Source organism: Oncorhynchus mykiss, chromosome 30 (assembly GCF_013265735.2).
Source record: "Oncorhynchus mykiss isolate Arlee chromosome 30, USDA_OmykA_1.1, whole genome shotgun sequence".
Classification (NCBI taxonomy): domain Eukaryota; kingdom Metazoa; phylum Chordata; class Actinopteri; order Salmoniformes; family Salmonidae; genus Oncorhynchus; species Oncorhynchus mykiss.
This window is the reverse complement of record NC_050570.1, coordinates 23,669,867-23,692,522: the sequence shown is the minus strand read 5'-3', so window position 1 is coordinate 23,692,522 and position 22,656 is coordinate 23,669,867. Positions and strand designations below refer to the sequence as shown.

General features: G+C 42.9%; 1 protein-coding gene across 12 annotated transcripts in view; it reads right to left on the bottom strand.

Moving 5' to 3' along the window:
* Positions 1–21,826, bottom strand: part of LOC110521584 (guanine nucleotide exchange factor DBS) — a 72,083-nt gene extending 50,257 nt beyond the window's left edge. For 9 of the 12 annotated variants that reach the window (XM_036968423.1, XM_036968425.1, XM_036968426.1 and 6 more), the window contains exons 1-5: positions 21,687–21,826; positions 21,037–21,110; positions 20,686–20,898; positions 5,378–5,461; positions 1,286–1,400 (exon numbers count right to left, since the gene is read on the bottom strand). In XM_036968423.1, the coding sequence (XP_036824318.1) occupies positions 1,286–1,400; positions 5,378–5,461; positions 20,686–20,764 (278 nt within the window). In that variant the 5' untranslated portion in view covers positions 20,765–20,898; positions 21,037–21,110; positions 21,687–21,826. Of the gene's footprint in view, positions 1–1,285; positions 1,401–5,377; positions 5,462–7,377; positions 7,798–12,350; positions 12,565–20,685; positions 21,013–21,036; positions 21,111–21,686 lie in introns of those variants that run through there. The other 3 variants (XM_021599228.2, XM_021599233.2, XM_021599232.2) reach the window with 3 other exon arrangements.
* Between the last annotated feature and the right edge of the window lie 830 nt (positions 21,827–22,656).

The window sequence follows — 22,656 nt, the reverse complement described above, 5'->3', positions numbered from 1 at the left end:
GACCAACGCCTATATAGACCAGAAGCAAGCCTGTATCGCTCACAGATCTAGAATGAGATTCACTTCCTATAATCTCTCTCTGCTCTGATAGACATGATCCTTCCAACTCATCTCTTCCGCGTTGCACTTCCTCATTTCTTTCCTTATTGAATCATAGCCGCCGAAGGGAACTCGAGATGCTGCAGCCTCCCTGATGAATTGAAATTCTAGGCTACATTTGCCAAAGTTATAGAACTACTCCTGTCTGATCATAAATACATCAAGTACATCAGAATGCTAGACCAGGAGTAGGCCTATAATTTAGCAACAGAGGATCAATAGTTTATGTAAAAATAAATAAAAAATGCCTAGCTGTGGATTGTGTAGCTCAATCACTGGGCATAGCCTACAGTCGGGAAGGCGCGGGAAATCGGTCAGTGCAATCAAAACAGGCCTTAAGCAAATATTTATAATAGGCCTACTTCGACCAACGGGTAAAACACAGGTTGTAAAGCAAATGGATCCTGCTGTAAAGAGACGTCTAATCTGTCTGTAGGCTACCAAGTTATCAACTTCCAAATAGCCCTGTTGAGCAAACAGCATTGTTTTACAAAGTCAAACAAGAGAGATAGGCTTTTGGCAGGAGCACATCGGCCATGGCTGGTGAGTGAGCTCTGCATCATTGGGTCAGTCAGTGAAACTGGAAAGCCTTTTTAAGACTAATAAGATAATTTCCTCCTCTAATTGTACAATATGTGTGTCTCCAAACACCTAGGACTTGGCTATTGATGGATTCGAGACAGGGTCGTTTTAATTGATCTCAGATTCTCAGTTTGTCAGTGTTAAAGTAGCCTGTCATTTTGATAATTTGTGAGGTATTAAAAAATATTTGTCTAAAGTCTGCAGTCATCTAAAATGTTGAAAAATTGCATGAAATACGTTTATAAAAAGGTCACATTTTTTCCCTGACCCTAGGCTACAAAATATTTGCCCAATGTGTGCAACTTAAGCAAGCCCGTCTATTCAACTGCTCTATACCAATATGAAAAAGCTATGATAATGCATGCATTACTTCATTCTTATATTTTTTTATGCGTTCTGGTCCTTCAGAGGCCCCAGATCACCCCGCTCTCGGGCTCACTTTTAGTTCTGGCACCTCCCAATTTACAAATTAAGCACTAAGCCTCTGTTCTCCACTGTGGGAAAATAAAGTGCACCAAAAGTGCTACTTTGATCTGAACTGCATAGCCATGGGTGAATATGCATGGTTGGAAAGAAAGCTTTAAATGCATTGCTCCTACTATACCTGGGGATGCTGGTCAGATATGTTACAACATTCTGGAAGTCCTCCGCTACGAGGTCGCCGAAGCCTGAGTACTCCGGGAAGGTGATGATTGGGGCACCATCTTTCCCTCTTCCTCCTGCACACAGAGGGGTAAAACAATTGGTTGTTATAAATGTGTCCATTTTGTTACGTTCATTCGTTCACACCAGACATTGACAGGCAAATAAACATTCATTGGACGCAGTCCTAGAAAAGTTATATTTACACTAATTAACCACAAGGTGGAAACATTGGGTTAAAAAGTGTCAGCATTGTTTGCCAATGTTTGATATAATTTGATAATTTTTTGACAATTAAGTCATTATTTAATTATTTGAAACATGAAACTTAACAAGTTTGATAAGTGAATACCTTGATCTAACAGAAAGAAAAGTTTCTTATTAAATCCTGAAACAAATGAAGCAGCCATATTATAATGCATGATCCTATATCTCTACAATGAGAGATTGATCAGTCAAAGTGTACCACTATGAGAAAGCATAGTGGAGCAGCAAGGCCACCATTTATCTAAAGTGTTCCACCTCACTCAACATCATGCCCCCAGTGCTTACATTCATGGGTGGAGATCGGGGACTAGGGTTTGGCCTTATTATCTAGGTTGAATTCTTCTCAACGTCAAAACAGTTCCGTTTAGGATGACAGAGGGGAACTGCTGTAAATGGTATCTTTGTGCAAGGCTTTTATTTGCCCGAGGCAGTCTGATTTTCTACTTAAGGCTTGTGTCTGGGCACTCACTTTATCTGGACACATTACTCTCATTCCTGTGGAGCACGTCAAGAAACATTGCCTTTGATATTATTGGTCAGGTAACGGTAGCTCTTTACTTTCAACTCGCATTGATTAACTTCTCCTCCTCTCCCTTCTCTCAGTCGGTTCTAAAAAATGTACCAATCACACAGACAAGCATAACACCCTCCTCCCAAACTCCAACGCTGTCACTGTCGTTGTGCTAAAAGCAGCATTTTGTTCATTTCCTGTGCCATCTCGCCTGCCATCCATCCCACAGGGTGACATCTCACCTATCAGTCCTCCCAACCAGACACATCCAATCACCTGCTGATGGCAGAAGAATCCATACCTGCCGCCACAGGAGATCCTTACACATGTCAGGGCTCGTTGTCTACTTCTCTCACTGACAACAACACTACATCAGATAATAATCAGAGTTAGAAAATACAGCGCTGTCTGGAAAACTCCACTTAGCACCACCTCTTCAGGTATAAGTACTGCCTGAAAGTAATATTGGAGGAAAACCCATTGAGAGACCCACTGAGAATTTTTAAAAAACAGCTTGCGGTGTAGGTCATAAAACATTCTTGTGTTTTTTCCACAGTAAAATGACATAAGTTTGAAAGCTAGCTTTTCTGAGCCAGGGTTTTTAGACTGAGGCATAAGCTTGGCAGAAGTGCAGCAGGCCGACCCCTGGTGGTTTGACATGGGTGGGAAGGAATGGAAACAATCCCAGGCAGAGGCTTAGGTGTGGACGTCCCGCCCAATAACTACCCACAACTCCCTCTGTTATTGTCCCAGCTTAGGCCCTACACCTCTGCCACTTCTATGTCTCCAGTAACTAAAATATGGATATGCCAGAAGATGAAGACTCATTTATTTGTGCTCCAAGAAGGTTATGAGGGAAATAACGCAGAGATGGAAAATGTTTGAGAGAGTCTTCTGGGTTGATCTGTGAGCACACAGATATGATATAGGGGACTCAATGTTCTCACCTACGTGTTAATAAGACTATACAGTACTGTATGTACAGTTGAAGTCGGAAGTCTATACACATTTACATTTAAACTCAGTTTGTCACAATTCCTGACATTTAATCCTAGTAAAAATTCCCTGTTTTAGGGCAGTTAGGATCGCCACTTTATTTTAAAAATGTGAAATGTAAAAAATAATAGCAGAGAGAATGATTTATTTCAGCTTTTAATTATTTCACCACATTCCCAGTGGGTCAGAAGTTTACATACACTCAATTAGTATTTGGTAGCATTGCCTTTAAAATAACTTGGGTCAAACATTTCGGGAGCCTTCCACAAGCTTCCCACAATAAGTTGGGTGAATTCTGGCCCATTCCTCCTGACAGAGCTGGTGTAACTGAATTGGATTTGTAAACCTCCTTGCTCGCACACACCTTTTCAGTTCTGCCCACAAATTTTCTGTAGGATTGAGGTCAGGGCTTTGTGATGGCCACTCCAATACCTTAACTTTGTTGTCCTTAAGCCATTTTGCCACAACTATGCTTGGGGTCATTGTCCATTTGGAAGACACACTTGCGACCAAACTTTAACTTCCTGACTGATGTCTTGAGATGTTGCTTCAATGTATCCACATAATTTTCCTACCGCATGATGCCATCTATTTTGTGAAGTGCACCAGTCCCTCCTGCAGCAAAGCACCCCCACAACATGATGCTGCCACCCCATGCTTCACGGTTGGGATGGTGATCTTTGGCTTGCACGCCTCCCCTTTTCCTCCAAACATAACGATGGTCATTATGGCCAAACAGTTCTATTTTTGTTTCATCAGACCAGAGGACATTTCTCCAAAAAGTACGATCTTTGTCCCCGTGTGCAGTTGCAAACTGTAGTCTAGCTTTTTTGGGCGGTTTTGGAGCAGTGGCTTCTTCTTTGCTGAGCGGCCTTTCAGGTTATGTCTATATAGGATTAGTTTTACTGTGGATATAGATACTTTTGTGCCTGTTTCCTCCAGCATCTTCACAAGGTCCTTTGCTGTTGTTCTGGGATTGATTTGCACTTTTCGCACCAAAGTACGTTCATCTCTAGGAGACAGAACACGTCTCCTTCCTGAGCAGTTTGACAGCTTTGTGGTCCCATGGTGTTTATACTTGCGTACTGTTGTTTGTACAGATGAACATGGTACCTTCAGGCGTTTGGAAATTGCTCCCAAGGATGAACCAGACTTGTCGAGGTCTACAATTTGTTTTCTGAGGTCTTGGCTAATTTATTGTGATTTTCCCATGATATCAAGCAAACTGAGATTGAAGGTAGGCCTTGAAATACATCCCAGGTACAAATTATGACTCAAATTATGTCAATTAGCCTATCAGAAGCTTCTAAAGCCATGACATAATTTTCTGGAATTTTCCAAGCTGTTTAAAGGCACAGTCAACTTAGTGTATGTACACTTCTGACCCACTGGAATTGTGATGCAGTGAATTATAAGTGAAATAATCTGTCTGTAAACAATTGTTGGAAAATGTACTTGTGTCATGCACAAAGTATATGTCCTGACCGACTTGCCAAAACTATAGTTTGTTAACAAGACATTTGTGGAGTGGTTGAAAACGAGTTTTAATGACTCCAACCTAAGTGTATGTAAACTTCCCACTTCAACTGTATGTATGTACACATTCACTACTTCCGGATCCCAAAAAGTGGCCATTTCAGGCACTGAACAAAGCTTGTGAATATAGTCAGAGGAAATGGTTCACTGTGTAATGTCGTAATGCTGTTATTGTCATGGAGCAGACCAGACAGGAGGCCGCTGAGGCGAGAATAGCTCATAATAATGGCCGGAACAGAGCAAATGGTATGGGATCAAACACCTGGAAACCATGTGTTTGATCTATTTGATAACATTCCACCGATTCCATTCCAGTCATTACCACAAGCCCGTTCTCACCAATTCGGGTGCCACCAACCTCCTGTGACCTCTGTCCACTCTGGGACAGGAAGTCATTAAGAGGCACTCCTATCGATCAACTGTATTAAAAAGGTTCAAGTCTGCTCACAACTCAATCATGATTTAAGGTCAACACCGGAAATGGCCTTTTAACTGATAATGTGACTCGAAAGGATATGACCCATTTCCTTTTTCTGTCCGCGATCCAAATGAATCATGAAACATTGCAATGTGTAGTACTATAGAAGCGATCACATCTCTCTAAGTGAGGATAATAATAGTCATTTCCATCCTTCGGACATCCATCTTTCCTCCTTCATAAAGGGAGAGGAACTACAATATTTGCCTGTCTGTGTGTGAGAGAAGCAGGATTAAGGAGAGGAGACAGAGCCCCTAGATACATACCTGAGAGCAGGGCAAACTGCCGGTGCAGCTGCTCTATGATGTCGACAGCCAGCAAGGGCCTGATCTCCTGTTGCATGATCTCATCTGGGGAGGGAAACAGGAGAATGCCTCCAGTCAGCAATCACAATATCATAGGAGAAAGAGACGTATTATTAAAACACTAGCGTACAACATGTCCCAACTAATCAAGCCCCCGAGGCCATACCCTGGCCCAATCATCATCAGCGGAGGCTGCTTAGGGGATGACGGTGCGTAATAATGGCTGGAATGGAGTAGATGGAATGGCATCAAACTTCTGGAAACCATGAGTTTGATGTATTTGATGCCATTCCACCTATTCCACTCCAGCCGTTACCACAAGCCCTCCCTCCCAAATTAAGCTGCCACCAACCTCCTGTGATCTACATGTCGGACAAGTCAGCTCAGTATGTTCTGTGGAATATGAGGGCAAGGCTGGGCGCTGGACCTTTCCACAGTGTCTGTTCTCTCTCCAACAGTGGTCTCCATGTGTAACGCTGCCCCTCGCAGTCAAGACCTTTAGCTGTGAATGCAGATGAGCTTTGTGTGCCTTTGTTAGATTTCCATTACAAGCTGCAGTAGCGACTGTTGCCCCCTTTCACACAGATCATTCTTTCATTGTGTTGTTCCTGTAAGACTTAGTAGCTATTCTGGATACTTGGAGGGGAGGAGGGGAAGGATGGTTGATGAAGCTCCATCAGTCTGCCTTAATGGTTTGGGGTCACCCTGGCCTGAAGCACACTGCAGCTAGCTTTTCACTGTGAACAAAACACCCTCTGTCTGGCCATGGTATAAAGGAGTGTATTAACACAGACTGCACTTTATCCAGTCCTGGTCCTCCAGATGTTTCCCTATAGTCAGATCACATGGTCAGGATAAACTCCAGGCCCTAGTCAGTCATATCTGCTGTATTGTTAGTCTGGTGGGTGTGTTGTCCACACAGAGTTGATTCTGTGGCAGGTTGTGCCAGCAACATGTGGAGACACCATGAAATAATGCCATGGCAACACAGAAGGGCGCCATCCTCTGCGCTCCACCCACCTCATCCCAGTGTTCACCTCACCTTTTGCAAGGGAGCCTACAGCCTTCTCCATTTGCTCCAATGAGCAGAAACACACACATTCACTCTCAGCTACAGGAACACATCTACTGGATATGAGGACTTACAGTACATACTGTATTTTCCCCTAATCCAAGCTGTGTGGTAAACTGAATGAATTTATTATTGTGACATGCCATTAATGAGATAGTCAAGATTGTTGCTTGCATAAGGGTCAAAGTGCAATGCAATATTGTCAGATATGAACTTGACGGACAACAATATAACAACCTCAAACTTGTATGATTCCCATTTGAGAGTTGTACTGTATGCACCATTTTCTCTGCCTGGAAAGTTAATAAATGTTTAACGTTAGTTACCTCAAACTATATGGAGGGCAAGCAGGTTTCCTTTGAATCATTAGCTATGGTGAGTTATATGATCAGGTACAAGGTTCTAGAAGGCTCAGTAAAGCTCCAAGAAAGCATCATTGCGTAGCCTACTAATTAACAACATTGCAGCTCTTGTGAAATAATGAGTAGAGGACTGGATAAATGACACAAAGCAATTACAACAGATGTTATATATTTGTAGCCTACATAACTTTTATCACGCAACAATCTAATTTTCACACAGTTGGCCCCCACCAGAAAAAAAGCCTGAAGCACACTGGCATCTCCCCCACAGAAAACTGCAAAACAACTGAGGCATTTTGTCCCTCAGCGTTAACTACGGACAGACAGGCAAGAGTCCCTTGAGCTCCTCAGAGGAAATGCTGAAGAATGTCTCAGCCTCTTGGTATACTGTTGAAATGGAAATCAAGTCTAGGACCAAGGCTAGCAACATGAGTGACAACAAACGTGTGTCTCTGTTTGGCATGTAAACACCCTATTACTCCCGACAGAGAGACAGCCAGCGAGCAAGGGGAGTGAAAATACCTTACCTATGACAGGTCTGGTTCTCTTCATCGTAGTGCCACTATAGTTGGGTGTGAGGAGAGAGAAAAGTCACACTAATCCAGGCGACGGGGGTAAATCACACAGCCAGCAGTGGTAGTTTGGCAAAACAATTTTTTCAACCATTTTCATCCCCTTTCTCCTCTTCGGACTTCCTTAATAAGTAACCCAAGACACACACACACACACACACACACACCCGAACACACACATACCCAGCTCGCAAAGTTTTTTTCTAAGGAAGGAGTGCATCTGTTCCTTTGGGCATTTTTTCCAGACCCATCTGTGTCTCACAGCTCCACTCTATTCTCTCACAAGACTCTCAGCGCACAGCAGCCACACAAGCAACCTATCAGGACTCAGGGAGGAGGAAAACACTGCTTACTGCCTCTTTAAGTGGGGGGCAGCCCCAAATGTTAACTAGACTTCTGAGAAAGAAAAAAAGAAAAAAAGAAAAAGAGAGGATCAAATCAGAGCGTTCTGTGTTGTGCTCTGGTGTTCTCCTCCCTTCAGCAGCATCCCTCTCATTAAAGTCACGTGCTGACTGTGCACCCCTTTCTGATCCGACTCTATCTCCTCTCTTCTCCCCCCTCCCCCCATCCATCCCTCTTCTCTAAGAGCAGCTGCATGGGAAGACAAGGGTGTTTATGGTCCTAGAGGAAGTATGTCCCAAAACACCAGTAGCAGCTACTGAGGCATTGTATGTTAAACAAGCAGCTTTCCTTCCTATTGTACACTGTATTCCAAAATAGTGAGATTCACTGAAATGTGCTGTCCAGTTTGCCACATGAAATGTGTTACAATATTCACACAAAGGACAACATGAAAACCATTCTGTTGTAAATCCGATTAAACTTTTAATGGACCTGAATGTATTATACAATTTCATAAACACGTCATTTAAAATAATCTCAATCCATGTGGTACTTTGAATCTATGTCAGGGTTTAGACTTAAAACTCTACCCTTTATTTTGTAAACAAACAAAACAAACTCTACCAGTAGATCTGGTATTATGGGATAATTAGCTCTGTGTTTAATCACTTGGCGGGTCAGCAGCAGTCTACAGCAGGGAGATCAGCTGTGTCTGAACGAGTAGATGGGAAGTTAGCTAGACTCCCTCTCTGCTATGTCTGCCCTGTCGACCTGCCTGCCTGAGCCACCATGGATTTCACACACAGACAATACGCCTACTGTTACAGGGTTACATAACAAGAGGCCATTATTGAAGACAAAATAAGGAGACAGCCAATTGTTCAGAAGGAGTGCAAATCAATGTGTTGATACATTTTGCATTGTTCTCTTTCCAAACAGAAGACACACGTCACAAATACACTCAAGTTTTCTGTATGTAACACAATATCCTACAATATCCACCACATATAGCATAAACACCACACACACTTTCTCTCCACACTATCCTCATAGGATATGAACCCCTTAGTTGACAAATTGAGCCCCGAGGGTGAGAAATTCATAACAAAATCTGTCCTCCAGGAGAGGACAATTGATAGGCTGGATTAGCCTCCCTAATGAGCATCTTAAAGCAGTGGACTATCTAACACAAATCATCCCCTCAGCATCAGGGACCAGCGGACCACAGCACTGTTTTTCGAGCTCCCCTCCCATCAACATGTGACTGTAAAGACACTCAGCCAACCAGCCCACGACGTTCCTCCTCCAGTCTGATCCCTGCTACACGACACCCACCCACACAGATACACACAGGTGCGCGCCAACACATACATGCAGGTGTGTGCGTATGGAGTAACACATTTAACTAAATGGACATTTAACACAGAAGCACAATCAAATGAGATGCATAAAGTATTGTATGAAAGTAGTCCATCCTTGTCATTTAATAGTGGTTGATACAGCCTCTCCTGAACAAAAGCTTCTGTCTTAAAGGAAACCTCCACCCAAATCAGATCTTTTGGTATTTTGTCCATTGTTGACATAGTCCCAAAATGTTTTGCTTGACAACACTCACATTTTCACGAGATGTAACTTTCAAAATACAGAAATCATTCCTGTACGATGCCTTTTGCGTCACATGATGCTGCGTTTTGGGTCACATGACTTCTGTATTTTAAAAGTTACATATCTTGAAAACTCAAGTGCTGACAAGCAAAACACTTAGGGACTATGTCAACAATGGACTAGTGAAACAAATACCAAAAGATAGTTTTTGGGTGGAATTTTTCTTTAACTAAAGGGACATGAGAATATGTGACCAACACTCCATGCTGATCTCCTTCAATATTGTTGGAGAGGAAGTTTGAATATAGTAGATATTTGTTCGTAAATCCACATACGTCCAAAAGAGCACGTTTCCCATTGACACTCAGGAAAAGGGCGGTCGTGCAAGAAAACAATAAAAGGATGTGTCAGACCGGTCCATTTATCTCCCAATAACAAACCTCCCCTAGTGATGGATAGCAAATGTCAGCTAAGCCAAAACTGTCTTTGGAAGTAGGACGAGCCCCAGATGTGTAATAATCTGGACTTCAGGTGGAGGGAATACCAACCAACCGATTAGATAAAAATAGGGCAACAAATTGGGATTTTGACCATGAATTTTGGCCAACATTCATGTGGAAACTTGTTCTAGGAACAGAATGAATGGACGTCATTATGGTGCTGAGAGATGAAAGGATTTCTGAGGAAGAGACGTCAAGGCCATGCGATGGTCATTATGGTTTCCGTCTTACACTCAGGACATTAAGATGGATACCCCATTCTCTTATTAACAATCAAAAACCTATTGGAATTGCGCTTGGACAGATACAGAAACGGCTTTCTGCCAATAAAATGTGTCACTTTGTTCCGACTAAAGAACATTATCTCAGAAACACCTTTGAATGAAGACAGTCCAGGAAGAGCAAAAAGTGACACATATCCTTACTTGAACGTACCCAAATAATTTGATTGCATTTATATCTTCAGACACACATATTTTGAACCAGATGCCCTGAAGGACATAGGCTTGGCAGCTAACTGGATACCATAGGTGACTATTTTCTTCAGTTGCAAGGGATAATCACACATAAGAGACGGTGCATGTCTAGGCATTGAAGATTTGTGGGACCATCAACTGCTTCTGGGTAGGCTATTTTGTGACTTCATTCAACTTTGCCAGCTAGTCTTTTCCCACATATTTAAAACAGTCAGACAGGACATCTTTATCCAACCACAGACACCATGATTCAGATTGTCATTCTTTTTAAACATGGAGCCATTTTTTTCTGCTGTCATTGACACTTCTCCACAGAGAGAAACATGAATAATTGTGCAAGCCTGCATGCATGGTATAAGATGTGTTCTAATCAAGTGTTCTTTAAAAGGTTGTTGTGATGTGGAGCTTTCTATCCAGGACAATGCAAGCCATTTGACATGCAGATAGGAAAGCAACCTGGCATATGATAAGCATGTCTGAGAAGGTTGAGAACTGCCATGCCTATTCATAAAGGCATCAGTCTAATATTAGAAGGAATGGCATACCTCAGATAGCAGCAGCGGCAGACTAATGAAATCTCACTAAAGCATGTACATGTAGCAGGGCCTTAGCAGCATCACATCAATCAACAAGCGCAGCATAATGGTTCGAGCGTTGGACCAGTAACCAAAAGGTTGCTGAATCGAATCCCTGAGCTGACAAGGTAAACATTTGTTGTTCTGCCCCTGAACACAAGGCAGTCATTGTAAATAAGAATTTGTTCTTAACCGACTTGCCTAGTTTAAAAGCAAAACTGACAAGGGGATGGAGTGAAGGAGAGGTGCTGAGAAGGAGGTTGAGAGGGAAGAGAGGGAGGACATACTTCTCCCTGTGGCTGACTCAGTCTTCTGACACACCCCCAGAAAGTGGTGGTAGGACTCCATCTCCCCGGCAGAGATACGCACCATGGAGGAAGCGCCACGCGTGTGCCTCCCACATACCGAACACCGCGAGGGGATGGTCTGGTACCGCGGGGAGCCGTCCATCATCCCACCACAGCAGAGTGCCAAAATATCTGCACTACTCATCTCTGAGAGTGTGTGCGTTTGTGTTCAAGAGATTGCTTTCCTGCACACCAGCCTGTGTAGTTCCTTCCTACGCAGTGCCTAGTGTAGTCAAGGTCAGTCCAGACTCCAGCCCAGGGAGAAAGGGACAGAAAGAGCTCGGAGCGGCTACCAGAGCTTCACTCTCCTCCCAGGCTCAGTCTTCCTGAATCACCCCTGGTCTGCTTTTCAAGTCCCCTAGACGCTCTTCTCTTACAGTGCCTTCCATCTGATAGTCTGTCTCTCAGCGCAGCACATCTCACACACACACACACATACTCTACACAGTACGCACACACCCAGTCCCCTGCTAGCCTCTACCACTGCAATTATTTATCTTCAGTCCCGGGAGCCAGTGAGCGGTTGCCTCTGACCTCTGCCTACGTCTCTTCCCTCTCTATGCCGGGCACATGCAACAGAGGATAATCAAAAACCCTTCTTATGTAACTATATAAGCTTAGGTGACTTCACACTCAGGGGAGAATGTAACAGTGAAATGCACCATGTATTTCTCTGTGAAGCACAACATGTATGCACAGAAGCAACGGGTAACTACACTGTATAATACATTCCATTGTGAATTGATCAGGCATTTTGAATTCCCCAGCTCTATTTGTGACCAGGTTCCCACAAGGTGTTCACAGGGTAATCACCGGCCTCTCTGTTAGGTCACATTGCTGAACGCCTTAAGCCTGTAAGCACGCAGAGCTCCTTACTCAAGACGTCACATGGAAACACAACTCCACTCAACCACCAGCCCCAACCTACTGCTCTCTACTGAGCAGGCTTCTCCAGTAGCACAACTAGCTTACATCACATCTGTTTCACACCACTCGGAGGCAAAAGAGACATGGAAACCAGACCTGTATGAGTGTGAAAGAACATGTAAATTAAGGTTTAAAGTAGGTATTCCTGTCACTTACACATAACTGAGCCCATGGCGAGGTCTTCCTGTCTGGACCGAACCAGACCGCTGAACACTACAGTCCTGCCCTGGGGGCTCCAGCTGTGGTTATGAAAAACCGCACAGAGCACCACGGAGCAGATTCCTTACAATGTGTGTGTCTGTGAGTGTGTGGGTGCATGTGTGTGTGTTCTGTCGCCAGAGGTCTGAGTTCAAGTCTTGTGACCAGTGGAGCACAGGAGACTGGCATGGTTTACACCAATATCCTCAACTATACCCTGAGGCACTGGGGCTTCCCTTTCCTCCCCCACCCAGCCCAACATTCAGCCTCTGTGCTGTGGAGTACTGTGTGGACAATGTGCGTCAGGAACACAGCACAAGAGGCACTGCTTTTCCTCCTGGCTGTAGCTCATTTACTGTCCTTGTCTCAGAAGCCCTTTCTCACCCCTCCCTCCCAAGACACTCTCATTGGCGAAGGGCACGTACTTCATGAGAATAATAACACACAAGAACATTATCAGTCATACTCAATCATACTAAGTTACACCCGTGGGCATGGCACTTGGTGTAAGTTTGTAGAACTGCTATTGTAGCCTACTGTCTGACATTCTTTTAACACTCATTCACAAATCTGCGTCTTCAGGCTTCACCACACCGTGTGCTGTAAGAACTTAACCATTACGTCATAATGTGTCCATTTAGTGTCAAAGTGATGACCAATATGTGTGATACTATAGTCTTGATGTTTGCCACATGGAATAGGAGCCAGTGGCCTTCCTGCTTTTAAAAATGCATAATACACAGGTCTGTATCTTAAGCTTACCTTTCCACTGGCTGATAAACATAGATCACTCTCGCTAGCTAATCTTAGGACACAGGTCTATTCAGGGACGACTTTAATGACAGTGATAGGCCTATATTTGGCTTTAGTGTTTACCTCTGCACGCACCTCCCATACACATCTACTACAATAAACAGCTCAGTCCAAAAAGATCTCAAACATACAGTGCACATAATCTGATATTGCCACATTTGCCATATAATGTAATAAAATATATATGTAAAAAATGTAAGATGCAATGTCCCTACTTTCTTTATGGATGACTTTGAGATACGTCTCCACAGACTATGCTCAGATAGTTGGTCTCCCAGGCAGAGAGAATGGGTGTCCACAGACAGACTCCTGTTCCTAAGTGGTGTTGATGTGCAGGAGATCACCAGTTCAGATGTTTTACTCACAGTGATTATGTCATGTGAGAAGAACTAGTGGCTTTTGCGAAAGTGTTCACCCCCTTGGCGTTTTTCGTATTTTGTTGCCTTACAACCTGGAATTAAAAAGGATTTTGGGGGGTTTTGTATCATTTTATTTACACAACACAGTGTGTAAGATGCAAAATATTTTTTTATTGTGAAACAAACAAGAAGACAAAAAATATATATAACTTGAGCGTGCGTAATTATTCATCCCCCCCAAAGTCAATACTTTATAGAGCCACCTTTTGCAGCAATTACAGCTGCAAGTCTCTGGGGTATGTCTCTATAAGCTTGGCACAATGAGCCACTTGGATTTATGCCCATTCTTCAAGGCAAAACTGCTCCAGCTCCTTCAAGTTGGATGGGTGCCGCTGGTGTACAGCAATCTTTAAGTCATACCACAGATTCTCAATTGGATGGAGGTCTGGGCTTTGACTAGGCCATTCCAAGACATTTAAATGTTTCCCCTTAAACCACTTGAGTGTTGCTTTAGCAGTATGCTTAGGGTCACTGTCCTGCTGGAAGGTGAACCTCTGTCCCAGTCTCAAATCTCTGGAAGACTGAAACAGATTTCCCTCAAGAATTTCCCTGTATTTAGTGCCATCCATCATTCCTTCAATTCTGACCAGTTTCCCAGTCCCTGCCGATGAAAAACATCCCCACAGGTGTTCTCAGGTTGATGAGAGGTGTTGGGTTTGCGCCAGACATACCGTTTTCCTTGATGGTCAAAAAGCTCAATTTTAGTCTCATCTGACCAGGGTACCTTCTTTCATATGTTTGGGGAGTCTCCCACATGCCTTTTGGCGAACACCAAACGTGTTTGCTTATTTATTTCTTTAAGCAACAGCTTTTTTCTGACCACTCTTCCGTAAAGCCCAGCTCTGTGGAGTGTACAATTTAAAGTGGTCCTACGGACAGATACTCCAATCTCCGCTGTGCAGCTCCTTCAGGGTTATCTTTGGTCTCTTTGTTGCCTCTCTGATTAATGCCCTCCTTGCCTGGTCCGTGAGTTTTGGTGGGCGGCCCTCTCTTGACAGGTTTGTTTTGGTGCCATATTCTTTCCATTTTTTAATAATGGATTTGATGGTGCTCAGTGGGATGTTCAAAGTTTTGGATATTTTTTTTTAACCTAACCCTGATCTGTGCTTCTCCACAACTTTGTCCCTGACCTGTTTGGAGAGCTCCTTGGTCTTCATGGTGCTGCTTGCTTGGTGGTGCCCCTTGCTTAGTGGTGTTGCAGACTCTGGGGCCTTTCAGAGCAGGTGTATATATACTGATATCATGTGACAGATCATGTAACACTTAATTGCACACAGGTGGACTTTATTTAACTAATTATGTGACTTCTGAAGGTAATTGGCTGCACCAGATCTTATTTAGGGGCTTCATAGCAAAGGGGGTGAATACATACGCACACACCACTTTTCCGTTTTTTATTTTTTTTTGCATTTTTTGAAAAGTCATTTTTTTCATTTCACTTCACCAATTTTGACTATTTTGTGTATGTCCATTACATGAAATCCAAATAAAAATCCATGTAAATTACAGGTTGTAATGCAACAAAATAGGAAAAACGCCAAGGGGGGTGAATACTTTTGCAAAGCACTGTATATGTTCAGTTCAACAATATGATCTTGAATCACAGTACTGGCATTATCTATTCTAAACCACTATGCTAATGAAACAACATAAAAGACTAGAAAAGCAGCAACACCTGCTGTACAAGGAGAATATCGGAGTATTTGCACTGTTTGTTTTTCTACTTAAGGTCAGAGGCAGGGAGTAAATTCCATCATATGACATCACCATGTGGCTCTGTCAGCAGAAAGCTGGCCTTTGCCATTGGGACATGTGCTCTAAAAACATGAAAACAGGAACAAGACACCCCCATATAAAAAACCGTACTCCTCATGTTTGGATCCGGAGATCACTCTTCCTGTCGCCCTGCCCGCTCTATCCGTCCTCTCAAATGCTCCCTGGACCATCACTTCTTCAGTTCTGAAGCCTACCCAGCCCTTACCCCCACCCTGCTCTGTCATCAACTAATGACAGAGCAGCCACATACTTCGAGCCCACACTGCATAGGACCAGTGCAGTAAGGCCAGGTTCTCCTAGTGTCACTGGCATCTGTCAGTCACTCCTCCCTCTAGAAAATACACACACACTGCACACACATAGGGAGGGTGATGAATAGTATTGTATATGTGAGCTCTGAACAGCACCGTGCTGGTAGTAATGAGGTCCAGGATCACACACACTGAGTCAGACACCCACACAGTGTCTTTTATTGCTTCCTGCTATTGTAATGGGGCTCACACATATATATCTGCATGTCAACACAAGGTCACCCTATTTTTGAAAGATACATATTGGAATGCATCTGCTAATCCTCACAATTAATTTTTTATTCTCTCGTTATTGCAAGGACATAACCAACCAAGTCCAAATAGCATATACAGCATTTATTTCACATTTTATTTGACATAAACATGTTGATGAACAACCCTACCCTAACCATAAAAAATATGTGGAAAAAGCTTGTTTCAGTGCCATTTCAATTATACATTTGTATATATATAAATGAGTAGTATGTCGTCCCTAGTTCAGAGTTGTTGTGAACATCTGCACTATTACATTGTGGCAGTGAGCCCCAGTTATCAGTGCAGGAGCAGAGCATGCATCAAAGCTCTCAACCGTGAGAAGCACTGAGGATAGGAAATCGACTCAAAGATCAGGTATTGTCACACCCTGACCTTAGTGTTCTTTGTTTTCCTTGTTATTTTGGTTAGGTCAGGGTGTGACATGGGTGATGTATGTGTTTCGACTTGTCTAGGGGTTTTGTATGTTTATGGGGCTGTTTCCTTTCTAGGTGTTTATGTAAGTCTATGGTTGCCTAGATTGGTTCTCAATTAGAGGTAGGTGCTTATCGTTGTCTCTGATTGGGAACCATATTTAGGCAGCCATGTTCTTTGGGTATTTTGTGGGTGATTGTTTCCTGTGTGTGCCACACGGGACTGTTTCGTTGCCAGTTCACTTTGTTATTTTGTATTTGTGTTCATGTTCAGTTTTCCCTATTAAAACATGGACACCTACCACGCTGCGTATTGGTCCGATCCTTGTTTCACCTCTTCGGAGGAAATCTGCCGTGACAGGTATGCTGTGACTGCACACAATATACTGCAACCCCTTGCGAGATAGATTAAGGATCTGGTAAAAAAAAAATAATAATAATAATCTGCAGTGCAATGGATCATGAATTTACACCGTAGCCTTGAGGTAATTCTCCTCACAAACAATGCCCTATCAGGGGTGAGCAAACCTTCCCAACCACCTTCAGAGAGGAAAGGGTTACAGAGGTCAAGGTCACAGAAGGAGAATGGGGAGTAGTAATCCCCAGTACTCCCTCTGTCTGTCCTAGCCTTACCTGACCTGACTTCTGTCTTCTACCTACATGCCCTCTGTTTTTCCAAGCCTGCTGTGAAGCTTGACCCTGCTGATCTGAGGTCCACCCTGAGCCCTTGAAAACTGGTGCAGTAAGTCCATATTAGAGTTTGAAATTAGGCCAGACTCTTAAAATAGATTTATGACTCAATGGGCTATTGTTCCATTGTGTTACTGTGAGCACCAATCAAATACTGGCCAATGCCCAAAGGGGGCTGTGCGAAATAAGACAAACGTTTTCCAAAGAGCCCCTTTCACGTAAATGAGGGACAAATGGGAAGCAGTGTGAATACAGCCTACGTCATAACAAGACTGGGCTGGCTGGGCAACAAGACCAGATCTGTTATGATACCAGGAAGATCTATGGCTGGAACACCTACCTAACCTTAAGATATGTTGACAACCTCTGAGTGAAACAAAATCCAACAGTCTATGATATGTCTACAGATGAAATGCACTCAATGAATGAACATCGAATCCCTGCAATCAATCCTTTATGATTCCACATCATCTAAAATCCAAAAACGGAGATAAAGTTGATGGCATTGTTGTGAGGGGATATGATTTCAGAAGTCAGAGGTGAGGAAGGCATCTGATCAGGACGTTTGAGATGATGAACACCAGGGCTGCTGTTCCAACAGGAGAGAAGATGACCTCCTGACCTTTCCATTGTTCACCTCTCTGCATATGGGATAGAATCTGGACTTTTTATATATCTCCTTCTGTGCCAAGGAAGGCTTATGAATGGACTATCAGTATTACAGAATGACATGGCACACGCGCTCATGGTGGCATCTGGTATTGATTTTGGAAGATAGCAATGGCCCTTTGGCTGCTAAGAGGATGAGGGGTGGAGACATAGATAAAGGGAGGGACAAAACAATGCTGCTTCTATTTATCCATTTAACTCTTTATGATGTAGATAGTCTCTCAATAGATTCATTGCTTACTGTAAGAGGATATAACTACTACAGTGCCAGAGTTACAACAAAATGAACGACAGACGAGTAAGCCAACATTCATCCTGAGAGAAGCCATAAACATGCTCACACAAAATACATAACGTCTAGGATCGAGGTCGGTGCTGTAGAGCCAGTGGAACATGTACATTGTCACTGATCACTTGGTGAGAATCTGCCAAGAATGGTTACTCATCTGTGGAAAGTATGTTTTAAACAAAATGCCTCTGAAAACCACACAGTGATTACACTGACATTTTAATGCATTTTCCAGCCTTGGTGCCTTTACGATTCCCTGTCAGCTGCGTCTTTAGTCTGGGCTCATGTTTTGATGTGGTTGTATTTTCTGTTTATATAGGCCTATAGACCGTTTCATTTCCCTGTGTTAACCACATAGTATGTGTCTGGGGCCAGCCTTGAGTAGCCAGACCATGCTAATCCCGTTAGTTCAATTAGCAACGGATGACCGATGCCACACATTTCCATTGTTCTACTCTACTAAATAGTACAGAAGGCATCCTGAAATGAGGGTTACTGCTACACAGGGCCAACATCTTTGCACACTATGAGGTTAAGAATTTAACTCATGTAATACTGAGTTTATATTTCCCTATATGATTTGGAGATTGAATTAGATATTAGATATCCTTGGGATGTGTTGTGGAGGATTGCCCTGTACACAAGAGGCATTGCACTACTGTAATTCCTCGGTTGCTAGAGGCAACAAAACATAACATTGTTTTTTTCCTGAAAACTATTTGAAGGACCATTTCAAGTCGGTTGTGTATTTTCCTGTAAATATAATTTGTTTGGAAGAGCTGTGAGGGGACGATGGTCTGCAGTATGATCATTCTAATAACTCTGTTTAATAGAGGAAGCCGCTTGAATTCTACATAATTTCTATCATGAATTATTCATAAAATCCATACACCGTTACCCTAGATTACACAGCCTTCACACTCCGGCAACTATGTTGTCACCTGCCACCAATGAGAGCTCAGATAAGGCTTGCCTCTTTCGCTTTCTTTCTCTCTGAGTCATGGAGCCTGTTACAAGGTGTAACTGCAATAATATCTCTGATGTAGTGCTGCTGACATCAGCTGCCAAGCTCACCATTTCCCACACATGGCTTTTAATGTCAAATATGTGATTGAATCTGCACAGCTCTACATCCCTTACAGATGAACAGAGGGGTGTGTCTTTGATTTTAAAGAAATCAATAGAGAATAAATGCCACTAGCAGAATAACATTACTATTGTCAGTCTCTTGTGTAGCAAGGCAATCATCTTCAGTATAGGGAAGCTCATTATGAACCTTGCATTAAAGAACACTGTTGGGACCGTTAGGTCCGATCGGTATAATAAAGTGTTATGATGAGAGCAATCTATAACGCTCAACATATAACATGACACTGACAATGATTTAATTATGGTTAATGAGTAAAGGAGGAGGGCCTCCAAGTCTATGGATGTGTTATGTGTTGGCCAAAGACCACCCTACGGGTGTGATAGTGAAAATAATTGGGGGTCTGTGATAATTTGGGGGCGTGAGAGATGCAAACAGCAACACAGGAGAGGCCGTTTCCATAAATCAATAGGGCCAATGCACACAAGCCTGGGCTATCTCAGTTTCTATGGTAACTGGCTGTATGGTCCCCTCCTCAATAGATGGCTGCTGCCTGACTGCCTCACGAGAGCAGTGATAGAATACACTCCGTAACAATCTCCAGCGTGGCACAATAACCTACTTCCTCTGCCCAGCCCGGAAGACCCGGATGTAGAATATGGAATGAAGGAGAACAAGAGGAATTTTGAGAGGGGGAGATAGGAACCTAAAGAGATGTATACTAGGTTGTGCTGTCTTCTGTGGCTAATAACAATTGAGTATCATAAAATATGTAACGAAACCCATAGACACCGATAAATACTGTATATCTATCTGCATGATGATACACATATTGTCTCTAAAATGTGGTTACAGTGATTTACAATTAAACTCATAATAAGAATAGGATGGGATTATCAGAGAATAGAAAAGTCATTTTCAATATATGACAATCACACTTTCTGATGACACCCACTCACTGTGATGTGCTGTGACAACTAGTTATTACACATCACACCAACCAGCATGGAATGACAAGTCTGACTGGAGTGGAACATGATGCGTCCATTATAAATCTACTCAAGAATAAAATATAAATCCACCTACCAGATCCCAATTTTGGGTGGCAGGTAGCCTAGCAGTTAAGAGCATTGGGCCAGTAACCAAAATGTTGCTGGTTCGAATCCCAGAGCAGCCTGGTGAAAAACCAGTTAATGTGCCCTTGAGCAAGGCACTTAACCCTAATTGCTACTGTAAGTTGCTCTGGATAAGAGCGTCTGCAAAATGACTCAAATGTCCAAAATGTAAATGAGTAGTGGATAACAACATGCTACATGGTTATTTGTGTAAAGCTGACTCTGAACTTGAACTGTTTCAAATGTAAATTGTGTATAAATTGCAACAATTATGATCAGCCCAAACCTGACATTTCTATCCGTTTAGACCAAATATTCACACATGTATCTCTATAGTCAAGCATTTCATATCTAGGCATCTCTAAAGATGCTGTCTGGAATAGGGAGACCATGCAGGGAGCAGCTGCTGGGTATCCCCTTGGCTGATGGCTCATGGAGGGATAAAGACAGGACACTCACCGACATGTGTGATGACACAGCCCACACGTTGCTGGAACTCCTGCAGAGACATCTCATCTTCTATCAGACAGCAGAGCATCTCAGGGTGTGGGCAGCGTCTGCTCTCCTCTCTCCCCTCCTCTTCTCTTCGGTCCACTCTCCTTCGTCAATCCGCTCCCTCACCGGAGCATGAAGCACCCTCCTCACACAATGCTTCCCAGTCCGCAAGCACCTCTGAGGGATGATGTGAAAGAAGGGAAGCAACTTGAGGGTCTGAGGATACCTCTAACTCCACTGAAAATATCTCTTCACGTCAAAAATGACAATACAATGTAGCATAGTATGTGTGTGTCATTAATAACGGATACTCACACACACACACACACACTCACTGGGTGAGCCAATCAGGAGGATTTCATGGTGCTTTCAAGCAGATGCTCGGCTTGCTGTAATAAAGGCTGAGTCAGACACCAGGAAGCAAATCAGAGAGCTGCTACCTGCCTTGGGGAGATAGGGGGCTAATGAATTCACTAACACAAAACCTGGAGATATAGAGCCAATGGAACGGAGCTAAAGTACCTCATAGGCCATGACTAAAACTTTGTTTCAAGAAAATGATTTAATTGATTGTTATTATTATTAATAATTATGAAAAGTATTGTTTAAATGGCAGACAATATAACAGAAATCCAATTATGATATTCAATAATATTATATCAATTTAAAATATAATATTGTAAGTGAAGGATTTGATTTTCAAGTCATCCATTTTAATAATGGGAATATGTAGGCTGAAATTGGCTACTAGCATACAAAAACTAAATATGTAGATATGACTATTAATACATTTAGCATTACTATTGGAACGTCATGAAAGAAAGCATCATCAAGGCTGTTTACCCTTCTTTTTGGTTTTGAAACCCCGTCCAATAACGGCAACCCACCCCTTTACTATTCTGTCCCACATTTTGATGAAATCCAGCCAAGAGATGAAATGCAAGCCAATAGCATTATCGTCTTACCACATGCCAGTGCTCTTGGGACCGTGGCGATTGCCTAGGAGATGAACATTGAGAAACCGCTCAGCAGACATCTGTGCTCCCACTCCATCACCACTGGAGACAATCATGTGACGCACAGCTGGTCATGACTGGTGATGAGAGGCATAAAATATTATCAGAATGAAAATGTGTAGGCTATAGGCCTACATATTATTTTAACTTATTTCACCACTTATTTTTCATACATCATTCCTAGTACAACAGCAACGACCCTCTCTAGGGTCGATGAAGAAAAGATGGAGGAGAGGAAGCCGCTTCTGACTTTTGAAATGCTACTGTCGCTCACCTCTCTGATTGTCGATTCAGTCAAAGTGACTAGAAGCAGCCTTGTTTTGGTTAATTGTGTAAATGAAGAACAGAAGAATAGTGCGATGCTGTCATGGCGACACGGCCGATGGTGGTTGGAACAGCGTGCTTGTTTGAAATGGAAAAGCGTTACGTTAGCTATTGATAAAGAAGATCATCAAGGCGAAGCAGCTTCTTTACAAGCGGGATGCACTGTTGAGCTTTACATCCCGAGGGGTTCGTGCTGATTGTACAGAGTTTGTGGCAGCTGGTTAAATGGTGTCCCTTCAGAAGCCAAGAACAAGATGTATGTCAAGAGAAGTGCAGTATTATCAAAAGGAGACGTATACTTAGAATATGTGGGAGGAATGGAGGGAATATGAGAGGCAGAAAAGGTCTAAGAGAGAGAGGGAAGAAGAGGGTGAGCTTGAGTCGGGTTCAAAATGGCGTAAAAAAAAGGAGATGGTTTGTTAAAGAAGAATGGTAGAAAGTGCAAGCAGAGTGAGCAGAAGACAGGAGGAGAAATGGAAGTGAATGAGAGAAAAGTATCGGAGGTGGTAGGTGTGGTGAAGTTCTCTGAGCCCGAGGCGTGCACTGTGGGTCAGGATAAAGATGAGTCTGACAGTCGGAGTGAAGTTTTTGGAAA